This window comes from Heptranchias perlo, chromosome 26 (assembly GCF_035084215.1).
Source record: "Heptranchias perlo isolate sHepPer1 chromosome 26, sHepPer1.hap1, whole genome shotgun sequence".
Taxonomy (NCBI): Eukaryota; Metazoa; Chordata; class Chondrichthyes; order Hexanchiformes; family Hexanchidae; genus Heptranchias; species Heptranchias perlo.
Window position 1 is genome coordinate 42,285,857 of NC_090350.1, and position 27,438 is coordinate 42,313,294.

General features: G+C 45.8%; 2 protein-coding genes across 2 annotated transcripts; both read right to left on the reverse strand.

Annotated features, from left to right (window-relative positions):
- Window positions 1-9,396: 9,396 nt before the first annotated feature.
- Window positions 9,397-10,199, reverse strand: LOC137342880 (claudin-4-like). Its single transcript, XM_068007053.1, has one exon. The coding sequence runs from the start codon at window positions 10,101-10,103 to the stop codon at window positions 9,432-9,434; it is 672 nt and encodes a 223-aa protein (XP_067863154.1). The 5' UTR covers window positions 10,104-10,199; the 3' UTR covers window positions 9,397-9,431.
- A 12,016-nt stretch (window positions 10,200-22,215) lies between these two features.
- Window positions 22,216-22,851, reverse strand: LOC137342774 (claudin-4-like). The gene has a single exon (XM_068006952.1). The coding sequence runs from the start codon at window positions 22,849-22,851 to the stop codon at window positions 22,216-22,218; it is 636 nt and encodes a 211-aa protein (XP_067863053.1).
- Between the last annotated feature and the right edge of the window lie 4,587 nt (window positions 22,852-27,438).

A 27,438-nucleotide genomic window follows, 5' to 3' on the forward strand; every position in this document is an offset into this window, starting at 1 on the left:
CAACTCTGGTTGGTCATATTCCTGGAGGTTTCATCACTGACCTCACTCCTCCTCCCCATTCCCGCCATTGGACGATTGGTCGCCCAACACGCCCCACCTTCCCACGGCCAATTGGAGAGCAAACAGACTCTTCATTACCCGATTGGATGATTATTGACTTGTCAAACAGCCTTTCTTTCCCCCAATCTCCAACACCGAATAAACAAAAGTGTTCAAAGAAAATGAAAAAAAAACACAATTCTTTTTTAATGCCCCAATGATTTTTCTCCCTCTGGTTTTTGCTTTCAGCAGTGTCCTGGAGATTAATCTTTAATTCCTGGAGACTCCAGGGCAATCCTGGAGGGTTGGCAACTCTATCAGGCGTGGACACGTGTTCTGATCTGGGTCCATAGATTCCAGCGCTCACCCTACAACCGCGAGCTTAGGCCGCGAGGGGGAGAAATTGGCCTTTGTCACGTCTGTTTTCTAGGGTGAAAGATTAGTGTCAGGATGGGGGGGCGGGAAGTTGGAGGAGGGAGGCCCATTTTCCAGGCGCGATCTTTCGTGCCCGATCTCCCCGGGAGTACGCCCACTGCTAAATTGGAAGCCAGAGATTTCCAAGTGTCCAGCACTCCTGCTTGAAACAGGAGTTGGACACCCTGAATATGCTAAGCAGGTTCCGAACGCCTGGTTTAGGCCCGGCTCCCGAATCCGTCCGAAACTGTTGTGGAGATTTGTGCCACGCAAGTTCTGCTCAGTTTTTCCAGGCCTAACCAACGGTCCCTAAAGGCGACAAAAGGATAAGTTAACTTTTCTTTTTACTCATGTTGATGTTGGAGTGCTGCTCCTGGTTCCACAATAGTACTGTGCGCCTCTCCCGACCTGGGCACGTGTCCCCACCACCACCCCCGCCCCACCCCCTACCCCAGGACCTACCTGCGGCCTGGCCCGACGTTGGAGCCAGACGATTTTCCTGAGGCCCCGACAAGCGAGTTGCTTCGGGAAGGCAAACTTGCGTTCACAGCCCGCTGGTTTTACGCAGCCGAGAACTTCAGCCGTCCGTTCCCCTCATGCCGACTTTCACCGCGACTCCAATATCTCACCCTAAGGGTCAGCGGGTTATTTGACCGTGTGGGTCATCACAGCGAGGCCTAATCCTGTCCTCAACTGACACTGACACATAGATTTCACAGCAGGAGTGACTGGTTGTGATTGGGATTTTGAACCCTGGCTGATTTTTTGTTTTTTTTCTGTGTGATTAGCTCAGGGATGCCAATTGTACTGTCTTCAAAACTCTTCAAAACTTTCCACTGCGGTTCCTGTCGGCCTTGTCCCCAGGGCCATTTACACGGCCTGCACTTATCACAGGCAGCCGCCTATATTGGGCAAATGGGTGCTAAACATTTCTCATCACCATGGGCAACAATCACAAAGGTGCTCAAAACGTAATGAGCACATTGGCTATTTTCTGCGGTTCAGTATTCACCGATTTAAAAGCTCCGCTAACCTCCGGAAAAGTCAGGCCTTCAATCAGCTGTTCATGTTGATTAACAACTACAGAAGTTATTTTATTGTTACAGCCTATTGTGGTTTTACCGTCCACCGTGTATAGCGGGCAAATCACATTAGCACGAATGGGCCCGCTGTGTGCATTGGGGACTGTATCTACCTTTGGGTGGAGGTTACCATCTCCACAGCCGCCACTGCTGCTTGGCTGAAATCAGCTAACTGAACGCAGACCAGGCATTAAACTTGGGCCTCTTCTCATCTCCCTGGTTCAGCATGAAACAAGGCACTGCATTTACTCACAGGACATCGGGTTGTCTGCCACAGTGGAATACGGAGTTGGGGGAGGGAGATAATTCATTGATGAAGGACCTACCTTATTAATACTTCATTATATATTCTGACAACAATTTTTTAAAAATTCATTATTCATTCTCGGGATGTGGGCGTCGCTAGCAAAGCTAACATTTATTGCCCATCCCTAATTGCCCTTGAGAAGGTGGTGATGAGCCGCCTTCTTGAACCGCTGCAGTCCGTGTGGTGAAGGTTCTCCCACAGTGCTGTTAGGAAGGGAGTTCCAGGATTTTGACCCAGCGACGATGAAGGAACGGCCGATATATTTCCAAGTCGGGATGGTGTGTGACTTGGAGGGGAACGTGCAGGTGGTGGTGTTCCCATGTGCCTGCTGCCCTTGTCCTTCTAGGTGGTGGAGGTCGCGGGTTTGGGAGCTGCTATTGAAGAAGCCTTGGCGAGTTGCTGCAGTGCATCCTGCAGATGGCACACACTGCAGCCACTGTGCACCGGCGGTGAAGGGAGTGGGTGTTCAAGGTGGTGGATGGGGTGCTGGTTAAGCAGACTGATTTGTTCTGGATGGTGTCGAGCTTCTTGAGTGTTGTTGGTGCTACTCAGGAAATTAGAAATTCATGTAACAAGGGTACTACAGAAATCATGGGTGACTTTAATCTGCATATAGACTGGCCAAACCAAATTAGCAATAATACTGTGGAGGATAAATTCTTAGAGTGTGTACGAGATGGTTTTTTAGACCAGTACGTTGAGGAGCCAACCAGGGAACAGACTATCCTAGATTGGGTATTGTGCAATGAGAAGCAGTTAATGAATAATCTTGTTGTGTGGGGTCCTTTAGGGAAGAGTGACCATAACATGATAGAATTCTTCATTAAGATGGAAAGTGAAGTAGTCCAACACGAAACTAGGGTCCTAAATCTAAACAAAGGAAACTACGAAGGCTGGAGGAGTGAGTTGGCTCTGATAGATTGGGAAGCTTCATTAAAAGGCATGACGATGGATATACAATGGCTAACATTTAAGGAACGAATGCATGAATTGCAACAATTATACATTCCTTTCTGGCGCAAAAACACAAAAGGAAAAGCGGCCCAACCATGGCTAACAAAAAAAATTAAGGATAGTATTAGATCCAAAGAGGAGTCATATAAAGTTGCCAGAAAAAGTAGCAAGCCTGAGGATTGGGAGCAGTTTAGAATTCAGGAAAAAAGGACCAAGAGATTGATTAAGAGGGGAAAAATAGAGTATGAGAGTAAACTTGCAAGGAACATAAAAGTGGACTGTAAAAGCTTCTACAAGTATGTAAAAAGAAAAAGATTAGTGAAGACAAATGTAGGTCCCTTACTGTCAGAAATGGGAGAATTTATAATGGGGAACAAGGAAAAGGCAGAACAATTAAACAAATACTTTGGTTCTGACTTCACGGAAGACGACACAAACGACTTCCCAGAAATGCTAGGGAACCAAGGGTCTGGTGAGAAGGAGGAATTAAAGGAAATTAGTATTAGTAAAAAAATAGTGCTGGAGAAATTAATGGGACTGAAAGTCGATAAATCCTCAGGACCTGATAATCTGCATCCCAGAGTACTAAAAGAGGTAGCCATGGAAATAGTGGATGCATTAGTTGTCATCTTCCAAAATTCTATAGATTATGAACAGTTCCTGCAAATTGGAGGGTGGCAAATGTAACCCCACTATTTAAAAAAGGAGGGGGAGAGAAAACGGGGAACAACAGATTGCTTAGCCTAACATCAGTAGTAGGGAAAATGCTAGAGTCTATTATAAAGGATGTGATAACAGGACACTTAGAAAATATCAACGGGATTAGATAAAGTCAACATGGATTTATGAAAGGGAAATCATGTTTGACAAACCTACTGGAGTTTTTTGAGGATGTAACTGGTAGAATAGATAAGGGAGAACCAGTGGATGTGGTTCATTTGGATTTTCAGAAGGCCTTTGATAAAGTCCCTTATAAGAGGTTAGTGTGCAGAATTAAGGCACATGGGATTGATGGTAATATACTGGCATGGATTGAAAATTGGTTAACAGACAGGAAACAGAGAGTAGGAATAATTGGGTCTTTTTCGGGGTGGCAGGCGGTGACTAGTGGGGTACCGCAGGGATCAGTGCTTGGGCCCCAGCTATTCACAATAGATATCAATGATTGGGATGAGGGAACCAAATGTAATATTTCCAAGTTTGCTGATGACACAAAACTAGGTGGGATCGTGAGTTGTGAGGAGGATGCAAAGAGGCTTCAAGGCGATTTAGACAAGTTGGGTGAGTGGGCAAATACATGGCTGATGCAGTATAATGTGGCTAAATGTGAAGTTATCCACTTCGGAAGGAAAAACAGAAAGGCAGAGTATTATTTAAATGGTGATAGATTGGGAAATGTTGATGTACAAAGGGACCTGGGTGTCCTTGTACACCAGTCACTGAAAGCAAACATGCAGGTGCAGCAAGCAGTTAGGAAGGCAAATGGTATTTTGACCTTCATTGCAAGAGGATTTGAGTACAGGAGCAAGGATGTCTTACTGCAGTTATACAGGGCCTTGGTGAGACCACACCTGGAGTATTGTGTGCAGTTTTGGTCTCCTTACCTAAGAAAGGATATACTTGCCATAGAGGGAGTGCAGCGAAGGTTCATCAGACTGATTCCTGGGATGGCAGGACTGTCGTATGAGGAGAGACTGTGTCTACTTGGCCTGTATTCACTCGAGTTTAGAACAATGAGAGGGGATCTCATTGAAATATATAAAATTCTGACAGGGCTAGACAGACTGGATGCAGGGAGGCTGTTTCCCCTGGCTGTGGGGGTCCAGAACGAGGGGTCACAGTCTCAGGATACGGGGTAGGACATTTAGGACTGAGATGAGGAGAAATTTCTTCACTCAGAGGGTGGAGAAACTGTGGAATTCTCTACCACAGAAGGCTGTGGAGGCCAAGTCACTGAATATATTTAAGAAGGAGCTAGATAGATTTCTAGAAACAAAAGGCATCAAGGGGCATGGGGAGAGAGCGAGAATATGGTATTGAGATAGAGGATCAGCCACGATCATATTGAATGGCGGAGCAGGCTCGAAGGGCCGAATGGACAACTCCCCCCCTCCGCTCCTATTTTCTATGTTTCTATGTTACACCCAACTCAGGCAACTGGAGAGTATTCCATCACACTCCTGACTTGACTGAATACCAAATAAACTGACTTTTTTTTGGGAGGCTGAATAGTTTCTGAGAAAAGAGACACGAAGTTAAGAGACCAGGAGATCAGAGAGGGCAGAAGTGAACTCTTTGCGGAACTATAAAAAAAACCAAAAAAATTTAAAGTGTTTGTTATAGTGTTAATATCTCAAAATATCACAGTAATAAGCCTATCTCTGATGTTTTATTATTCATATTACTGTAATGTTAGGGGTTTTTTCATTGTCATAGTGTGAGAGGTAGAATCTTAAAAAAGATATTGGTTAGGCAAAGGAACACAAATTGCACTGGAGATACCCCTCAATCAACTGGAAAACCCCAGAAAGAGTAAAACCAAAAATGGTACCAGATCTATCTCCTTCAAAGGGGAGTGGAAATCTGGAACTCTCTCCCCCAAAAAGCTTTTGAGGCTGGGGGTCAATTGAAAATTTCAAAACTGAGATTGATGGATTTTTGTTGGGCAAGGGTATTAAGAGATACGGAACCAAGGTGGGTAAATGGAGTTAAGATACAGATCAACCATTATCTAATCGAGGGACTGAATGGCAGAATAGGCTCGAGGGGCTGAATGGCCTCCTCCTGCCCCTATGTTCCTAGCTGTCTAACTATCTATAAATCGCTTTCTTTATCTATCCATTCAGTCATCCATTAATTAAAACCTTGCTTGTGCTAGATGCTTTCTATGTCACATTTCAGGCGTCACACATTACCGTCTAGACTTTCTGTCCTCCGCTTTGGAGGAAATATCTGTAGAAGATAGATTTTTTTCTTGTATTACAATAACAACTTGCATTTATATAGCACCTTCAATGTAGTAAAACATCCCAAGGGGCTTCACAGGAGCGATTATCAAACAAAAAATGACACCGAGGAGATATTAGGACAGGCGACCAAAAGCTTGGTCAAAGAGGTAGGTTTTAAGGAGCGTCTTAAAGGAGGAGAAAGAGGTAGAGAGGCAGAGAGGTTTAGGGAGGGAATTCCAGAGCTTAGGGCCTAGGCAGCTGAAGGCACGGCCGCCAATTTACATTTTACTACGTTAAAGACGCTATGTAATTGCAAGATGTTGTTGTGTTGTTGTTAGCAGGAAAAGTATTCTTCATTTTCCAGTCTGGGCTGAAACTGGATGTTTTCAGGGCAGCCCAATTTCGGGCAGGGGTCCTCAAACAAGCGTTAGGGCCCCCATTTGTCTCTGCAAAGGTCCTTTCGCCTATACTTCAGCCTTTACCAATATGGTGGTCGGTGCACTTTCGCTGTGGAAAACCGGTGCATCGTCAACTAAATTCTCGGCTGCTGTTTCTTTTTCTCTTATTGGGAAAATCATCTTGAGTTCAGGCTTTGGTAAACTAGGAACGGTAAATAGACTCCCAGGGGGCGCTGTATGAGAATCAGACGTTTGTAGCCTATCCTGGTTAAATTCTCGGTTTCCTCCCATATTGAAACTTCTCATTCTTACTTTTTTCATTAATTCTCAGGATGTGGGCATTGCTGGCGAGGCCGGCAATCATTGCCCATCCCTAGTTGCCCTGAGAAGGTGGTGGTGGGCCTTCTTCTTGAACCACTGTCGTCTTTCATGCGATTTGATACAACTAACTGGTTTGCTCGGCCACTTCAGAGAGCAGTTAAGCGTCAACCACATTGGTGTGGGACTGGAGTCACATATAGGCCCAGACCGGGTAAGGACGGCAGGTTTCCTTCCCTAAAGGACATTAATGAACCAGTTGGATTTTTCAACAATCCGACAGCTTCACGGTCACTTTTACGGATACCAGATTTTAAAAATTGAATTCCCGTCCTCCGTTCTTAATATTTTTCTTTATTTCTCTATTTTATTTTCTCTCTGCTCCTAAATTAACTCTTGTGTTTTCCAGTTGTATGTTTGTTAGTGTCGTGGTTAAGGTACTGGCCCAATAATCCAGTGATCAAGTGTTCACATCTCCCCCATGGCACATTATGAAACTGAATTTAATAAATCTGTTAATCTACAGCTGTGACTCCTTAGATTGTCATAAAGACCTTGCTGCTTTATTAATGTCCTTCAGAAGAAGGAGCCGCCCACCTCCCCCTACCTGGTCAGGGCTGAACATGACTTGAGTCCCACTTTTAATGTCCTTTGAAGAAAGAAAGACTTGCATTTCTATAGCGCCTTTCGTGCCCTTAGGATGTCCCAAAGTGCTTTAAGGCCAATGAAGCACTGTTTGAAGTGTAGTCACTGTTGTAATGTAGGAGTGAGCCACTCAGTTGTAAAAACAAGCACTCGGGGTGAAGGCCCACCATCATCTTCTCAGGGCAATAAACGCCGGCCTTGCCAGGATTGTCTTGACTTTGAGAACAAATTTAAAAAAGCAGCAACAGGTGGAGGGATATTGATGCCAAGACTGATAGGGGGAAAAAAAAAATTGGATAGGGCCTATTATTGGGCGGGGGTAGTGCGATCCGCTATTACCCCGCGCCCATTGGCCCCTGTGCAGGCAGGACGAGACTTCCGTGAGGCTTGAGGAGTTACCTGCAAGCAGCGTTCCAAATCAGCGTTGACACAAGGATTCAATGCAATTCGCACTTTCCACCAGCAGGGGGCGCCCCAATCTCTTAAAGGCAGGCTGTCTCTTAAAAATCTCTTAAAGGTAGCCGGTACCTGTTATAGTCTGCTATCTGCATGAACGGAGATCAGACATTGCACATGCAAAACGCAGATGCACATCCCATCTCTATGTTTACACACTGATGAGTTATGTTAAAACATTGAATAAAGGTTGCGCACTACTAAATCCCACATCCTCCAATCTGCACACCAGACCTCACCAATCTGCCGATCTGAGTTTGTACCAGGCCTGCGAGAGTGGGTGCACCAAGGTTCTCTGCTGATGCACTAGAGGCCTTGGTGCAAGAGGTGGACAGAAGGAGGGACATCTTATATCCGTGAGGCGGGGGAAGTGGGGGGGGGGGGGCAAGAGGCCCTCCAGACATATGCCCAAAAGGCAGTGGGAGGCAGCAGGGGATGAAGCCAATGCCAGGGGTATAGCATCATGAACATGGATGCAGTGAAGGAAGAAGTTCAATGCTTTGTCACAAGTGGTCAAAGTGAGTGAGGTCAACTGTCAAGTGGCATCTCCTACTAACTGCACCACTAGCCGCATCCACTGCTCCACGCACTACACCCCCCCATCACCCACATACCAACAAACTCCATCAGTACTCAACTCTTCCAATCAGATGCTTCCTCTCACCCTTACACATTACCACTGTTGCAAGCCACCACCCACAACTCACAGGACACACACACTGGCAGCTATTCAACCATGACAGGCACATCACCCAGACACACATCCCACTTTCTTGCAGGAGAAGGTGGCGCATATCAGGAGGCAGCAAGTGGCAGTGGCATTTAGCCCCTCGAGCCTGTTCTGCCATTCAATGAGATCATGGTTGATCTGTGACCTAACTCCATATACCCGCCTTAGCCCCATATCCCTTAATACCCTTGGTTCATAGAAATCTATCAATCTTGATTTGGAATTCACAATTGAGCTAGCATTCACTATCATTTGCAGAAGAGCGTTCCAAACCTCTCCCACCCTTTGCGTTTAGAAGCATTTGCTAACTTCACTCCTGCACGTCCTGGTTCTAAATGTTAGGCTATGTCCCCACGTCCTAGTATTCAAGTATAGGAGACCTCCAAAAACAGCTACAAATGTCTTGGCAGCCAGAAGCAATAATCCAGCCACTAACCTGTAAATCCTGCATGATCCCTTTAAATAGCGCTGGTGGGGGGGGTCCTCCAGGCACTCTAAGACACGTTCAGATGGTCGGGGTTAAGACTGTGTGTTGAGTTGAGTGTTAAGTCCCAAAATGGTGTCTATCATTTTAAATCAGAGTTGCACACTGATTGTATCAATTTTCTCCTTACTTTACATGCTGCCGGCGTTCGTTATTTGCGCCCGCGCTAACTCCTATACCAAGATGGAGTCCGGCGCACGTCACGCTGGAAAAGTGAGTGTGCAGCCAAGACGTCATCTTGGATGTTGGAGAGGCCGTGTAGCGCTGAAACAACGGGCGCCACACGGCCCAATTTAGCGCCCATCTAACATTTCCACCAGGAGCCTCCGGATCGTAATCGAAAGCAAGAACCCTGGCTGGTTTTTATGTGTTTATTTTCCCCTATCCTTGCCTGGGGACACGGTGACCAATTGTGGTGGACACATCACTGCCACAGCTGAGATCGACCCTGGGAATGTCCTGTTTGTAGGAGTCAGTACAACACTAGGCAGTGCACTAGGACATTGGGAGAGCAATTTATTTATTTACTGCAGTAGCAAACTTTTAAACGGTTTTGGGGCTGTAACTCGGTATAAATACGAAATAAAAACAGAACTAGCAAGGACAATCGAGGAAACCCGTCGCTATTACACACTGGAACCACCCAAGCAGTGAGTTCAGACGTACTCCTTCAATGGATAGCCAGTTGCTGGGCTGTGAGTTGTCACTGCAGGGTGATTTGCGGTGTAACCCTTGCGATAGCCTTGTGCGTAGTCGCTGTCTGTGGGACAAGAGCAACAGAGAACCCCTCCTCCAATACTGAGGAAGCAGCAGGCCGACCATCCCACATAAAGGGCATCTCCCAGCTCCCGCTTCAGACTCTCCGGCACGAGTGGGTTGTAAAAGTCGGTGATGATGTTGTGTGCGACCCATGACACAGGGACCAGAACGCACAGCCCAGCTAGGAGGAAAAAGGTGCCTCCAACAGCAGCCACGTAACCCTTCACCCTGCGATCGTCTCCACAACAGTACGTACACTTCATTCCCACCGTCGACACCATGATGGCCAGAAGTCCCGAGGAAATGGCCAGGCACATGAAGGCCCTCGCCATCTGCACGTCCCCGGACAGGTCAAGCACCGAGTCATAGATATCACACACCATCCTGCCCACTGTCTGTTGGTAGACGCAGGTCATCCAGATCCCTTCCCACGTGATCTCTGTATTCAGGATGGTGCTTCCAATAAATGGTGTGATCTTCCACTGTGGCATTCCTGTAACTGCACAGACACACATCCATCCGATTACACCGATGAGGAACCCAAGAAATTCCAGGGCAGTGCTGGCCATCGTCTCTACCTCTCTCTCTCTTTCCCTCTGCCCCTCTCTGTCTCTCTCTGTCTGTCTTTCAGTCTCCCTCTCTGCTTCTCTCTCTCTCAATTTCTCTCTCTTTCCCTCTCTCTATCTCTGACTCTCTGTTTCTCTCTCCCTCTGTCTCTCTCTGTTTCTGCCCCCTCTCTGTCTCTCTCTGTTTTTCTCTGTCTCTGTCTCTCTGTCTCTGTCTCTGTCTCTTTCTCTCTATTTCTCTCTCTGTCACTGTCTCTCTCTATTTCTCTCTCTCTGTCTCTCTCTCTCAGTCTCTGTCTCTGTCTCCCTCTCTCTCTCTGTCTCTCTCTATTTCTCTCTCAGTCTCTCTCTCTGTCTCTCTCTGTTTCTCTCTCTCTGTCTCTCTCAGTCTCTCTCTCTGTCACTGTCTCTCTCTCTCTCTCTGTTTCTCTCTCTCTGTCTCTCTCAGTCTCTCTCTCTGTCACTGTCTCTCTCTGTCTCTCTCTGTTTCTCTCTCTCTGTCTCTCTCTGTTTCTCTCTCTCTGTCTATCTCAGACTCTGTCTCCGTCTCTCTCTCTCTTTCTCTCTCTGCTTGACACTTCTGGATGATCCCAGATATTTCACTGGAAGTCGTTGTCCAGGTCACGCCTGCACATTCCTGATTCGTGCTGATGACCAGGTTAGTGAATGGCAAGAAAAGCACTTGAACCAAAATAAAGAGGTTTGATGTTCGTCAGCCTGATCTCCGTGTGCAAGGGGAAGCTTGAATGATGCAGCTAGCGACTCGAAGAACTGCACCAGCCTCAGATGTCAAAGGATGGATTTCTGTTGCGGGGGAGGGAAGGATGGACCACAAAGAAATAAGGAACAAATGACGTCAAATGGAATGTTAACTAAACTGTAGAATGTTCTTATTATTGGGCTGTTAAGAGCAGATACTAACACTTAAATATGAAACCAGATAAAATATCTCTGACAATCAATACAACCAAATTCAGAGAATTCATGATGCAAGTTTTTAATAGCGCCTTACAATTAATTAAAACAATTCACATCAAGTACCTCTGACTTTGAAAGAGTTGGGAAGAAGAGGAACAGAACTGCACAATTAGAAAATGTTCCTATTTCAAAGTTAAAATCTATTTATTCCTAAAGTCCATCTGCTAATTGTCCCTGTGAATTTGTTTAAACTTATTCACAAAACTTAGAACACAATGGCACATTGACGCAAAAGCCAAGTACCAGTGCAAAATGATTGATGAAATCTTGATTGGTTTTCATGTTCCCATTATACAGTTTTATTCTTGGTTTGAGGTCCATGGGTTGATAAGATTCTGTGTACAGATCAGGAGGGCTGTAGTGTCCAAGTGTTGTGTTACATTGAACGGACTCAAACACAGTAACAGTATCGGCTGTAACGGGAGAGGACTCTGTCTCAATGGCGTCACTGATTGGGGTCAGCTCATGCCATTGGTCTATGGTAATCCAACAACCCAAACTCTGTTTTTTGTTACATGGGACTCTGGAATTTTTTACTTTTTACGGGTATTTTTGGGGATCCCATTCTACGATTCCATTTGTCTTTTTCCCCATGAAAACCACAAGCTAGTGGTCTCTCTCTTGACGTGTGCGGTTTGCAACCAAATGCGCTTTCAAATCGGTTTCAGGGGAAAGGAATTGATCAAAGCTTTAAGAAAATTAGCATATTTGACCATTGGTGAGTTGTGAGACTATGTGGGGAGGGGTATTTTCACCGGCCAGCTGCCCTTTACCTTGCTTGAAAAACAGGCGATTAGCAAAGGAAAAAGTGGCGGGGACCTTGGACCCCCATTTTACCGCCTGATTCAATTTTCAGGGTGGCCTTTAAATGGGCGTCAAACACTCACAACAGGCGGGAGGCTCTTTGAGTGTGGAAATCGGGGTCCAATGCCGGTCGTAGGACCCTGATTGTAATCTTCACGGAGAAATGGACGGATTAGTCCCAGATTTTCCAGGTGTTACATGGCCAAACCAGCTTAAAGGGACCATTGGCGACCACTCTGGAAAGGTACATTTTTGCTTTTTCTTCTCTAAGATTTTTGTGGGCCCAGGAGGAGCATTCATTCCAACTTTCTCTCACTGTCTTCTGAAGGCATTGGTCCCTTGCTGGCCTACAGTTCCATGGATGCTAGTTGGTACCTCACCCAAGTGATCATTCTTCATGAATGAGCTTGGACAGTGAATTTTGGCTGGCTGTTGGACTGTACAGGACATCATAGGTGAGCCAGACCCTATACTCAACATCCACTCACAAATCTCTTGCCATCAGGATAGTGGTCAGCAGTAGGAACTCTGACTAATTCTCCTCTCCCTAACCCAACGGGTGCTGAACCCCGGCTGAGATCGGTTAATTCAAAGTCAACAAGGGCTGGAACCTAAACCTGAGACCCTGTGGTCTGCAGGACATATTCATCCCCAATCCCATTAAAGTCCCATTCTCAACTGGACTGAGAACTATTTCCAATTTCTCAAGTTGTATTCACCCTAATCCTCAGTTAAGCTGTACCCTTCATTATGCAGTTACAGGGAAAAAATGTATCATTGCCAAATACCAGAAACAGTTTAGAGGTATTGACTGCGATTCACTTGATAACCAGGTGTATGTAATGAGAGATGAAACCTTAACCCCAAAGCACAAATAGTAAAGTATCATCTGCATAATGGTTGCCCTCACGTACTCTGCTCTTTGTCAAAAGGTACTCGTTGCAAAGAATCTCCTTACAATAGCCAAGATTCAAAAGCCACCATAAAGATCAGCACCAATCAATTCTGGAACCTCCGCCTAACTAGAAAAGAAGATGAGAGAAGATCATTTTGAGCAACTGGCATCAGGAGGCAGCCAGGCTCCTGCAAAATGTCTGAGACTATCCTGCACCTAAAACAAAACTTACCCAAGGACTTTAGCTCAACCCTGTCCTCTGAGCATCTGTCCTGATGTTGCAAAGCCTATCCTGTCCTGCCTCGTCAGGTGAAAAGCCCCCATGTGGTATTCGGAGCCCAGCCCAATCCTCACAAAACCTTCTGCCAGGGTGAAATCACATGGTGGGTTTCGAGTGTACGAACTAGCAAGAATTTTTTTTTGTCCATTATTTTAATGGAGGTGTTAACCCACTTTGAACAGGTTAATTAGTGCCTCTGTTAAAATATTAGATAAAGAAGTGAACTACAATTACGTTAAGCAGCTCTGCACCAATATCAGACAGTGAGGTCACTCTGGTCTTTGAAAATCATCTGGCAGAGAGCTCTCTTTAATCCTGCTGCTAGCACCTTGGCTAGAAGCCAGCAGTAATCTGAGACAATGGTATTTACTTTCCCTGTGATACTTTCCCCTTTTCATTAAATAGAAACATTAGCTGACCTTAAGGAGTTGGTTAACTTTCCATTTTACAACTCACTGCTTTGAATAAAAGAGTCCTCGACGCTTGAATGAGGCGGAAAACCTCTGGTCAACTGGTCACTTTCCCACCATTTGTCCCTTTAACAACAAGAACGAATCCACCTCCACCACTACTGAGGGATTTGTCCACCCAAATCTTACTTTTATAAGGAAAAAAAAATCTCTTTTGAGCTCCCAATCCAGAGCTGTAAGCCTTCAAATGATTAACCTGATCTGGAACATACTCCCTAGATCCTCATAGTCAGCTACGGGTGAGCATGGAGAGAGGGTGGGAGTCCACAGGTAACGAAACGAGCAGAAGACATGCAAGTCAAGGTGAGCCATCATAGGACATCCTCCAGCTGGGACCATTGTTACTCCTGGAGGACTTCAATCCATGACAGAGTAGCACATGTCTGTGCTCCCACGTATCAGTCTGCTCGCAACCTTGGTCCTATTTGACCCTCAGCTGAGCTTCTGACCACTTATCCGCTCCATCACTAAGACCGCCTACTTCCACCTCCGTAACATCGCCCGTCTCTGACCCTGCCTCCGCTCATCCGCTGCTGAAACCCTCATCTGTGCCTTTATTACCTCTATACTTGACTATTCCAATGCTCTCCTGGCCGGCCTCCCCTCTTCCACCCTCCATAAACTTGAGTTCATCCAAAACTCTGCTGCCCCGTATCCTAACTCAAACCCGTTCACCCATCACGACTGTGCTCGCTGACCTACATTGGCTCCCAGTCCGATTTTAGAATTCTCATCCTTGGCCTCGCCCCTCCCTATCTCTGTAACCTCCTCCAGCCCTACAACCCTCCGATATCTCTGCACTCCTCCAATTCTGGCCACTTGTGCATCCCCGATTTTCATCGCTCCACCATTGGCGGCCGTGCCTTTAGCTGCCTGGGCCCTAAGCTCTGGAATTCCCTCCCTTAACCTTTCTGCCTCTCTCTCCTCCTTTAAGATGCTCCTTAAAACCTGCCTCTTTGACCAAGCTTTTGGATACTTGTCCTAATATCTCCTATGTAGCTCGGTGTCAGATTTTGTTTGATAAACGCTCCTGTGAAGCGCCTTGGGATGTTTTACTACATTAAAGGAGCTATATAAATGCAAGTTGTTGTTCTAGGCACAGATGAGAAGGGTAAGCCCTCCTTTGTGCTTTGCATATTCCTCTTGGTGGATCTAAGATCACTTGACTCTCCAAATAATCTGGAAATCTCTAGCTCCCCAAAGTTAAGAACATAAGAAATAGGAGCACGAGTAGGCCATATGGCCCCTCGAGCCTGCTCCGTCATTCAATAAGATCATGGCTGATCTTCGACCTCAACTCCACTTTCCTGCCCTATCCCCATATCCGTTGATTCCCTTAGTGTCCAAAAATCTATTGATCTGAGTCTTGAATATACTCAACGACTCAGCATCCACAGCCCTATGGGGTAGAGAATTCCAACGATTCACAACCCTCTGAGTGAAGAAATTTCTTCTCATCTCAGTACTAAATGGCCGACCTCTTATCCTGAGACTATGCATCCTAGTTCTAGACTGTCCAGCCAGGGGAAACAATCTCTCAGCATCTACCCTGTCAAGCCCTCTTAGAATCTTATATGTTTCAATGAGATCACCTCTCATTCTTCTAAACTCCAGAGAGTATAGGCCCATTCTACTCAATCTCTCCTCATAGGACAAGCCTCTTATCCCAGGAATCAATCTAGTGAACCTTCGTTGCACCACCTCTAAGGTAAGCAAAACTGTACACAGTACTCCAGGTGAGGTCTCACCAAAGCCCTGTACAATTGTAGCAAGACTTCCTTACTCTTGTACTCTAACCCCCTTGCAATAAAGGCCAACATACCAATTGTCATCCTAATTGCTTGCTGTACCTGCATGTTAACTTTCTGTGTTTTGTGTACAAGGACACCCAAATCCTTTTGAACACCAACATTTAATAGTTTCTCACCATTTAAAAAATCTATTGTGAGTGAATAACCTCACATTTCCCCACATTATACTCCAACTGCCACCTTCTCGCCCACTCTCTTAACCTGTCTATATCCCTTTGCAGACTCTGTGTCCCTCTCACAGCTCACTTTCCCACCTAGCTTTGTATCATCAGCAAACTCGGATACATTACACTCAGTCCCTTCATCCAAATCATTAATATAGATTGTAAATAGCTGAGGCCCAAACACCAATCCACCACTAGTTACAGCCTGCCAACCTGAAAATTACCTGTTTATTCCTTCTCTCTGTTTTCTGTCTGTTAACCAATCCTCTATCAATGCTAACATATTACCCCCAACCCCATGAACCCTAATCTTGTGTAACAACCTTTTGTGTGGCACCTTATCGAATGCCTTTTGAAAATTCAAATATACGACATCCACTGGTTCCCCTTTATCTACCCAGCTAGTTACATCCTCAAAATCTCTGATAAATTTGTCCAACATGATTTCCCTTTCATAAAACCATGTTGACTCTGCCTAATCATATTATGATTTTCTAAATGCCCCGTTACTACGTCCTTAATAATGGATTCCATCATTTTCCCGATGACTGATGTCAGGCTAACTGGCCTGTAGTTCTCTGTTTTCTCTCTCCCTCCTTTCTTGAATAGCGGGGTGACATTTGCCACCTTCCAATCCACTTAGGCCGTTCTAGAATCGGGGGAATTTTGGAATATCACGACCAATGCATCCACTATCTCTGCAGTCACCTCTTTTAGAACCCTCGCATGTAGGCCATCAGGTCCAGGGGATTTATCGGCTTTTAGTCCCATTAATTTCTCCAGTACTTTTTCTTTACTGATATTATTTACTTTAAGTTCCTCATTCTCATTAGCCCCTTTGGTTCCCCACTATTTCTGGTATGTTTTTTGTGTCTTCTGTGAAGACAGATACAAAATATTTGTTTAACGTCTCTGCCATTTCCTGATTCCCCATTATAATTTCTCCTGTCTCAGCCTCTAAAGGACCCACGTTTACTTTTGCTACTTTCTTCCTTTTTACATACTTGTAGAAGGTCTTACAATCTGTTTTTACATTTCTTGCTAGTTTACTTTCATATTCTATTTTCTCCCTTTTTATCAATTTTTTGGTCGTCCTTTGCTGGTTTCTAAAACTCTCCCAATCCTCAGGCTTACTACTCCTCTTGGCAACATTATAAGCCTCTTTTTATTCTTCAATGGAATGTATATTTGTTGAGAAGTATGAAATATTTCTTTAAATGTTCCCCATTGCTTATTTACCATCATCTTTTAATCTAATTTCCCAATCAACTTTAGCCAACACACCCCTCATACCTATGTAATTGGCTTTGATTAAGTTTATGACTCTAGTTTTGGATTTAAGTATGTCACTCTCGAACTCAATGTGAAATTCTATCATATTATGATCACTCTTCCCCAGAGGATCCCTTACTATGAGATTACTAATTAACCCTGTCTCATTACAGAATACAAGATCCAAAATAGCCTGTTCCCTGGTTGGTTCCACAACATATTGTTCTAGGAAACTGTCTCGAATGCTTTCCATTAACTCGTCCTCCAAAGTTGTGTTGTGGAGTCATCACTGGAAGAACTCATAAGAGGTTGACCACTGAGGAGACTATCAGATTAAAGACATTGACTCTCCTAACTGCCCACATCCTCCATAACAGCTTCCCAGGTGAATTCACCTTACACTGGCCAGGAAATCTTGGGGACTGTTTATTCCCTAATACCTGAAGCCAATCCCCGTTCTGTAAAACAGGACTGTTTCTTCATTGTTAGGCAATAGTTTCTGCCCCATGTTTTTCTTCAGTGAATTCTTTTTCTAGATAAGGCGCTTAATTCCTAATCAGAATGAAAATGTTAGAAACAGAGACTAGAGGGATTGAGACAACAACAGCAGATTGAGGTTAAAAAGAGCCTTTAGCACACAAAACATCCTTTGTACAAGTGATAGTAAGAGGAATGGAATGCTGCGCTAATGTAGAGCATCTATGGGGTTGATCTTGACCGTTTTACATCTCTCTTGATTGAAGTCAATGGAAATAAAAATGGGGGAGAGATGTAAAACAGGCTGCTGACTTGTTATCACCCGTTTTACACTATCGCACAAAGTCAAAATCTACCCCACTGAGTGATGACTGAAGGCTTGGGTGAAAAGATGGGTTTCAGAAAGTTTTAAAGGAGAAGAGAGAGAGAGGTGGAGGGGTTTAGGGAGGGAGGGGTTTAAGGAGGGAGGGGTTTAGTGAGGGAGGGGTTTAGGGAGGGAGGGATTTTGGGATGGAAGGGTTTAGTGAGGGAGGGCTTTAGGGAGGGAGGGGTTTAGGGAGGGGTTTAGTGAGGGAGGGGTTTAGTGAGGGAGGGGTTTAGTGAGGGAGGGTTTTAGGGAGGAAGGGCTTTAGGGAGGGAAGGTTTTAGGGAGGGAGGGGTTTAGGGAGGGGTTTAGTGAGGGAGGGCTTTAGGAAGGGAGGGGTTTAGTGAGGGAGGGCTTTAGGGAGGGTGTACCAGAGGGCAGAGTCCAGGCAGATGTCATGAATGTGGGGTGAAGGAAGGTGGGGATTGAGGAGGCTCGAGTCAGAGACTGAAGGGTATGGGAAGAGAAAGAAATCTGGAGAAGATTGAAGAGTGAAGGTGGAGTCAAGACATGGAAGATTTGAAGTCAAGAACTAAGTGTGGAATAGGATAAGGTCACTCGTGTTTTTGATAAGTTGGAGATTATGGAGGGTCTAAATGCAAAGTAAAACTCCCTCTGCCCTGCTCTATTAAGCATTCTATGGCCATCTATAGTTTAGGCTGGATGCAGAGTAAAAATACCTCTCCCCTTCCAACCAACATGCTTCAAAAGATCACCCTTATCACTGTGACACGTGCAGTCTCCATATTGACCACCCTTGTGGCCTGGTTGAGTGAGTTTGCCAATTTGTGTTGAATCATGAGTAGTTTTGTGATGTAGGCTTCTAGCTACTGTAAACCTGGTTAATGCTGTCCCATACTCAGTTTACCTAGTACACGTACACCTGGTTAAGGAGAGGAGCCTTTACTTCCTTCAGTCAGGGTTTGATCAGCAATGAGCTTCTGGTGGTGTAAGGGCAGTGTGTTAACGAATTGGATCAACTGGTCCCATCACATGTTGGCCTTCATTCACTTTGGGTTGTAATGCACGGGATGGCAGGATTTCGTGCACATTACCTTAACCAGATCATCCAGGGCAGGTAGAGAGAAAAGATACCTGCCCTCAGGAACGAGGGAACGGCAGAGATTTAAAAGATAAGTTCTTGCCAATTTTGTGTGTGAAATCTTCAATAAATAATTCATGACAAAGTACTGACATGAAAAGACCCGACATTCCACTGAGCTGCAGGGACTAGATCAGGGAGCATTGAGTTACACTGAGACATTTGCCTGAATTTTTTGTTTATCAGGTGCGGAATGTTAGTGCTGGGGAATTGGACAAATTGGAGATCACGCAGAGTAAAGCTCCCTTTGCAATGCTCCATTAAGCAATTGCTGGTCAGGTATAGTACAGACTGGATGCATCAAGCACTCCCACATCAGAGGTACTCTGCAGAATAAAGTTCTCTCTGGTCTGCCCCAACCCCAGGTGTTAGGTCCTTGCTGCATTTAGCTCAATGCTTTCCCATATCCTGCACCAGCCATCCTGTGGCTTCTCTAAAATTTAGTGTTGTCAGCTCATACCCATTAGGCACTGGGTTAAGACCGCCCTAACGTGTTTCATATACCCATCAAGGAAAAGATCCTGTCAGTCCTGGCTGTATTTGAACCCAGGTTCCAAAAGTAAAAGCAAGATTCTAATCCATTGTACCGCCCAGTCCACCTAGAGTGAGATTTGTTGAATTGTGTCTGGGGCTAACTGGTTGTCTGAAGGATGTCAAGACTTTAGAGAGGGTGCAGAGGAGATTTACTAGAATGGATGAGGGACTTCAGTTATATGGAGAGACTGGAGAAGCTGGGGTTGTTCTCCTTAGAGCAGAGAAGGTTAAGGGGAGGTTTAATAGAGGTGTTCAAAATCAAGAACGGTTTTGGCAGGAGGGTCGGCAACCAGAGGTCACAGATTTAAGGTAATTGGCAAAAAACCAAAGGGGAGATGAGGAGAATTTTTTACGTAGCAAGTTGTTCTGATCTGGAATGCGCTGCCTGAAAGGGCGGTGGAAGCAGATTCAATAGTAACTTGCAAAAGAGAATTGGATAAATACTTGAAAGGGAAAAATTTGCAGGGCTACGGGGAAAGAGCAGGGGAATGGGACTAATTGGATAGCTCTTTCAAAGAGCTGGCACAGGCACGATGGGTCGAATGGCCTCCTTCTGTGCTGTATCATTCTATGATTCTATGACTCTCTACAGAAAGCATAACACCAGGGAAACATTTTCAGTTTGGACAATGGCACTTTATTTTCTACTGTTTTAAGGAATGGTTCGATGACCTCTCTTTACTCGTCATCACTCTCCGGAACAATGGAACTGCTGCACACTGAGTGTTGCTCCTGATCCATATTCTAGAGCTGGTAAATTTCAGAGTCAGATGTTGATCCTGGTGGTTATAATTAAAATTTTAGTGTCGTCATGGGAATTATTGAAAACAAACTTCTTAATTAAAACACAAGCTTACTTACAAATGCACAACAACAACTTGCATTTATATAGTGCCTTTAACGTAGTAAAATGTCCCAAGGCGCTTCACAGGAGTGATTATCAAACAAAATTTGACACCGAGCCACATAAGGAGATATTAGGACAGGTGACCAAAAGTTTGGTCAAAGAGGTAGGTTTAAAGGAGCGTCTTAAAGGAGGAGAGAGAGTGATAGAGAGAGGCGGAGAGGTTTAGGGAGGGAATTCCAGAGCTTAGGGCCCAGGCAGCTGAAGGCACGGCCGCCAATGGCGGAGCGATGAAAATCGGGGATTTGCAAGAGGCAAGAATTGGAGGAGCGCAGAGATCTCGGAGGGTTGTAGGTCTGGAGGAGGTTACAGAGATAGGGAGGGGCGAGGCCTTGGGGGGATTTGAACATAAGGATGAGAATTTTAAAATCGAGGCGTTGCTGGATCGGGAGCCAATGGAGGTCAGCGAGCACAGTGGGTGACGGGTGAACGGGACTTGGTGCGAGTTAGGATATGGGCACGCAGACATGGATACACATTCAAACACACGCACATACATGTGCCCTGTCCATGATGCACACAGCTCTAGATTGCGGGCCAATGTAGGATCAAATCACCTGCACCAATGTACTAAGATGTACTAAGCCTGACTTTCCTAGGTGATCCCACAGCCTTCATTTACATCAACTAAATAGCACCATGTTTCTCTGAGTGAAAAATGAGATGTGTCCATTGATGAATGATGGTTAAACAGGCTACTCACAGGACAGGGATCAGTTATAGAATTTGAAACTGCCCGTTATGATTCTGCTCTGCACTTTATTGATCATAATTTTTATAAACCCTCAATAACTTTTCTAACCATCACTGCCCCATGAAGAGATCAGTTTCAGTCCATGAATGGTGTTGGATTAACATTCCAGGAATCCCTGCAAAGTCCCCTAAAATATTAAATTCAGAACCAGCAAACTCCAGAGCAGAACTAAATTGTGCAGGCCCATCGCTCATTAATCGTCAACTCTCATTTTTCACTGAAGGATAAATGGGGCTATTTAATGTGATATAAATGGAGAAGGGCAGGATTGGCAGCCTGACTTCCTGGATTCACTAAACGGCAGCAATCACCAGTCTCCCCTACTGCCTCACTGAGGTTACCCAATGAGGACAGGGTCCAAGAAGGTCTCATGTTTGATGACCCCCCCCCTAGTCTGTGTTGAGTTAACTGATCTCACCTGGGACACTGCGTGAGGACCTACAAGTGGTCACAGTGTTCCTGGGCTAACGAGCAGGAAATCAGGCAGAATTCACACTCTTAATTGTTTTCCAGCCTGTAACTCACTCCTGGGTATCCGTTATTCCATATATAAACCTCCGGAACCTCTCGATTAGATTCCAGCCTGTAACTCACTCCTGGGTACCCTACATTCTGTTGCTCTGAAGTTGCAAGACCCCTCTTCCAGCAGGAAGTCTGACTCAATTCACAGCCCCTGACTGGAGCTGCCCTCAATTTTTTGGCCATTAAATTGCAACTCACTCTGGGATATATGGTGTTCTCCATTGATTATGAATTGGGATCCTCGCTCAGAGCTCTCCGTTCCCCACTGAGTCAGACTGCCATTCAACAACAACAAGTTGCATTTATTTAGCGCCATCAACTTAGTAAAACATCCCAAGGCGCTTCACAGGAGCGATTATCAAACAAAATTTGACATTGAGCTACATAAGGAGATATTAGGACAGGTGACCAAAGGTAGGTTTTAGGGAGCGTCTTGAAGGAGGAGAGAGAGGTAGAGAGGTTTAGGGAGGGAATTCCAGAGCTTAGGGCCTAGGCAGCTGAAGGCACGGCCGTCAATGGTGGAGCGATTAAAATCGGGGATGTGCCAGAGGCCAGAATTTTAAAATCGAGGCGTTCCTGGACCGGGAACTAATGTAGGTCAGTGAGCACAGGGGTGATGGGTGAACGGGACTTGGTGCGAGTTAAGATACGGGCAGCAGAGTTTTGGATGAGGTCAAGTTTACGGAGGGTGGAAGATGGGAGGCCGGCCAGGAGAGCATTGGAATAGTCGAGTATGGAGGTAACAAAGGCACGGATGAGGGTTTCAGCAGCAGATATTCCTTCATTACCTGTTTGCTGGAGTTGTGGGCTGAGACTGTGCGCTGGTCCTCGTGTACCGTTTACTCCGGTCACCACCTGCTGGGCACGAGCAGCAGAGGGCAGCTCCTCCGAAGATCAGGACGCAGGTCGATCCCCACCCCAGGAACAGAGCGTCTCCCAGCTCTGCCTTGAGGGAGATGGGCACCAGCGGGTTGTAGAAGTCGGCCACGATGTTGCCGGCGGTCCAGGAGACGGGGATCAGGACGCACGTGCCGGACAGGATGAAGAAAACTCCTCCGGCCACGGCTAGCGAGGCCTTGAAGCTCTCCTCGTCCTTCGCAAACTTGGTGCACTTCATGCCTGCCCCCGACACCACGATGGCTAAAATGCCCAGTGCCACGGCCAGGGACATGAGAGCTCTGGCTGCCCGTAGGTCGGACGGCAAGCCTAGCAGCGAGTCATAAATGTCGCAGCTCAGGAGACCCCCGCTGTCGTTGATGCAGTTCATCCAGATCCCCTCCCAGCCCTCCTCCACCGTCAGAATGGTGCTGCCGTCAAGGTTCCGGATTTTCCACTGCGGGATCGCCGTGGCAACGCAAGCCATGAACCAGCCGATTATGGCAGTGATGAATCCCACCACCTGGAGCCCAGCGCTTACCATCACCCCCCCCACCCATCACCGTGTAATTCCTCGGCACTTTCCCCGGACAGCTCCGGAGGTTGTCTCAAGGCCTCTCCCTGCTGACCGTCGGTGCCTCGGTGATTTCCGGAGGGTCACGGTCAAGAGTTAACAGACCAACGACCGTGAAGGAAAAAAAAGAAGAAAAGAAAAGCTGGTATCAGAATAAAGGGACTCAGCCCTCGTCCTTCTCTCACAGGTACAGACACAAAGGATGGCAACTGATACTGCGATTGGCTCTCGTGGCAAGTACTGAAGGATAGATTTCTGTGCGGGAGGGGGGGAAGAGAGAATGGAAAAATAGTGACTGGTTAAATGGGCCGCCAATCAGAATCGCAGCCAAAGCGACAGGATGCTAGTAATCGATTTATGAAGTGACTTGGCTGTGGTCCTGAGATGTTGTAAACGCTGCTGATGCCTTTAAATAGCAGAAGTAAAGCGTACATTTCTGCATGGAACCTCCTCCAGCCCTACCACCCTCCGAGATCTCTGCGCTCCTCCAACTCCGGCCTCTTGCGCATCCCCCAATTTTAATCGCTCCACCATTGGCGGCCGTGCCTTCAGCTGCCTTGACCCCAAGCTCTGGAATTCCCTCCCTAAATCTCTCCGCCTCTCTACGTCCCTTTCCCCCTTTAAGACGCTCCTTAAAACTTGCCTCTGTGACCAAGCTTTTGGTCACCTGTCCTAATATCTCTTTATGTGGCTTGGTGGCAAATTTTGACTGATAATCGCTCCTGTGAAGCGCCTTGGGACGTTTTACTACATTAAAGGCGCTATGTAAACACAGGTTGCTTTTGCCAATTTTTCGTGGCTTCTTGGCTGCATATAATGAATAACTGAAAGGAGGAAATAAATAAATACAGATCGTCTGAATACCGGGCTGACGGCGGGGGTACTTGTGTCCGATCGGTGTGAGTGGTCCCCCTCCATCAGAAAGGGTAGGTGGGGGTCTTTAGCCTTGGTTGCAGCCCCACCTAGGAGAAGATACTCCGAAGATCAAAACTGTGAGGGAGGCAATGGTAAACCACCTCAGCTCCTCTTCCCCAGTAAGTAGCTCAAGAATCTCATGTGTGTGAGACTGGAGTTAGGACCTGCCCCAGAGGCAGAACACCATGGGTGGACTTTGAACAAAAAGTACTCTCCTAGACTTCCCTTCTCTTTAAGGTGTTTGATCATTTCACTCGCAAAGCTGAATCAGTGCGAATCATAGAGATGTGTCTCCCCTCCTCCACCCACCATCCCCCACATCCTCCCACTCCAAGTCGGTTAATAAGACTGCAAGAGCCAGGCAGACCAGCCACTAATTTTCCTTTCTCTTCTCCCTCCCGCACAGTGTGAGCTGTGGTTCAGTGGGTAACACTTTCACCTCTGAGTCACAAGGTTCTGGGGTCAAGTCCCGCTCCTGAGATTTGAGAACACAATCCAGGCTGACACTCCCAGTGCCAGTACTGAGGGAGTGCTGTACTATCGGAGGTGTCTTTCGGATGAGATGTTAAACCGAGGCCCCCTCTGCCCTCTCAGGTGGACGTAAAAGATCCCATGGCACTATTTTGAAGAAGAGCAGGGGAGTTCTCCCTGGTTTCCTGGGTCAATATTTATCCCTCAACCAACATCACTAAAAACAGATTATCTGGCCATTAATCTCATTGCTGTTTGTGGGATCTTGCTGTGCGCAAATTGGCGGCCGCGTTTTGCACATTGCAATAGTGACTACACTTCAAAACGTACTTCAATGGCTGTGAAGCACTTTGGGACGTCCTGAGGATGAGACAGCTCTCTTTAAATGCAAGTCTTTCTAGCTAGAGTTGTGTGGGACTCCATCTTGTGGCACAGTTGAGAACTGGTTAATGTTGGCTCTGTCTTCAGAGAAGCGAGCAGCCTTAGTATTAAAATGCCAGAAAGAGGAGAACACAATTTAGACCAGCCACGGTTTGAGCAAATGGACATTTTTTTTCTTGTGTAGAATTTTGTCTTCTCAGGGACTGTTAATGCTGGCGATGAGATACTTTGCAGTTCAGACATTCAATGTCAGCACGCTAGATCAGCTTTAATACTCTTAGATACAGAATACACCCCCTGTGCTCTGTCCCAGCAATACCTCTCAGCCTCAACCTCAACTTTTATTGCCCTTGTGTCACTTTTTTTCCCATTTTCCCTGACAGTTATCCCGTGGTCTCTCTCTGAATGAGTTTGCCAATTTAAACTCTTTACACAGCGAGTTGTTATGATCTGGAATGCGCTGCCTGAAAGGGTGGTGGAAGCAGATTCAATAGTAGTTTTCAAAAGGGAATTGGATAAATACTTGAAGGGAAAATAATTACAGGGCTATGGGGAAAGAGCAGGGGAGTGGGACTAATTGGATAGCTCTTTCAAAGAGCCGGCACAGGCACGATGGACTAAATGGCCTCCTCCTGTGCTGTACCTACTATGATGCTATGAATGCCAAATAATGCACGGTGGGATCACACGGAACTGGATGGAAACCCATTTCATGTCGGACCCAAACCCATTTCACTGAAGACCTTGGAAGCCATCAGAGAGTGTGGAGGCCATCATTCCCCAACAGTCTGGAATGAAGCCTGGGGTCCAGAGGTGAAAGGCCAACAGGGGTAATTTTGTATGTCTGCGCTGGTGGCACAAACTTGTCAGATTGGCATCTGACCCATTGTGCCATGTGTTAAAGTTACCTCGCCTCTCAAATAAATTAACCCAGTTATTATAGTGCAGAGCTGAAACAGCCCCAATTACAAACCAATTACTGCCTGTCAAATGAAATCAATTTAATTGGGGCACGTTAGAAACACTCAAAAAGTGACTCTTTGATGCTCTACACTCGGGTACTTTCCGGCAGGGATTAATGTATAGCAATTCGGAGCATGAACCCCCTCTCTCCAATCCGGGGATTGGGGCAACTCCTTGCACCTTAACCGTTACCCCGACTGAGATCAACCGACTCAACGCAGACAAGGGAATGGAAACTGGGAGCCCCAAGCAAGAGCTAATGCTCAAGTCAGCCAGTGTTACTGGAGTAGAGGTCACCTTCAGCACACATTCTGGATCCATCGGAACTTTGGTCCACACTCTCGCGTGCAACCAACAAGTTTTCGCCCACTGACAGGTGTAAAAGAGATTGATGTCCTTAGCTAACCTGCCTGAGAGGGCTACACCCTAATCCCTATCACAAACCACACAATGATTCCGAGCCATTTCAAGCATAGTTTAAACACTGAATAACCAGGAAGTGAATCACTTTCCACCTGATCTTGACACTCGAGGGACTTTAAAAATTCTTAAATCAGCACCAATGACCTAATTGAACATATATTTACTCTCTATAAACTGTATTTATGACGTAATTTCGTTTCAAGGTTGCAATTCACTTACAAAGCCACTCAAATTCTTTGGGGCTTTACTGTTTTTCTTCATTCTATTGTAAAAGAAAAAAGAAAGACTTGCAATTCTACTGCACCTTTAATGACCTCAGGACATCCCAAAGTGCTTTATAGACAACAAAATACTTATGAAGTGTAGTCACTGTTGTGACGTGGGAAATGCGGAAGCCAATTTGTGCACAGCAAGATCCCACAGGCAGAACGACCAGATCATCTATTTTTTAGTGACGTTGGTTGTTGGTTGGTTGATTATCATGTTATATTACATCACACGAGTACAAAATCCAGGCTGACACTCCCAGTGCAGTACTGAGGGTGTGCTGCACTGTCAGAGGTGCCGTCTTTCGGATGAGACGTTAAACCGAGGCCCCGTCTGCCCTCTCAGCTATTTCGAAGAAGAGCACGGGAGTTCTCCCCGGTGTCCTGGCCAATATTTATCCCTCAACCAACATCACTAAAGGCAGATTATTTGGTCAATATCACATTGCTGTTTGTGGGATCTTGCTGTGCGCAAATTGGCTGCCACGTTTCCTATATTACAACAGTGACTACACTTCAAGAAAGTACGCCATTGGCTGTAAAACGCTTTAGAATGTCCTGAGGTCATGAAAGGGCTATAGAAATGCAAGTTCTATTGTTCTTTTTAATATATCATATTTTATTGTATTGCTATATTATAGCATAGAATTTTGCAGCAAGGAAGCAGGCCATTTGGCCCATCACCCCTGTACCAGCTGTCTGTAAGATCTATTATTATTATTTGCCTATTATCCTATTTCCCTGCTTTTGCTCCAGATCATAGAATCGTAGAATCATAGAAAGTTACTGCACAGAAGAGGCCATTTGGCCCATCATGTCCGAGCCGACCGAAAAAGAGCTATCCAGCTTGATCCCACTTTCCAGCATTTGGTCCATAGCCCTGCAGGTTACGGCACTTCAGGTGCATATATAGTACTTTTTAAATGAGTTGAGGGTTTCTGCCTCTACCACCCTCTCAGGCAGTGAGTTCCAGACCCCCACCACCCTCTGGGTGAAAACATTTCTCACCAGCTCCCGTCTAATCCTTCTACCAATTACTTTAACTCTATACCCCCTGGTCACTGACCCCTCCCTATCCACTCTATCTAGTCCCATCATAATTTTGTACATCTCAATTAAATCTCCCCTTGGCCTCCTT

Coding starts and splice junctions, on each gene's coding strand:
- LOC137342880 (XM_068007053.1), bottom strand. CDS start 10,103: ATGGCCAGCACTGCCCTGGAATTTCTTGGGTTCCTCATCGGTGTAATC.
- LOC137342774 (XM_068006952.1), bottom strand. CDS start 22,851: ATGGTAAGCGCTGGGCTCCAGGTGGTGGGATTCATCACTGCCATAATC.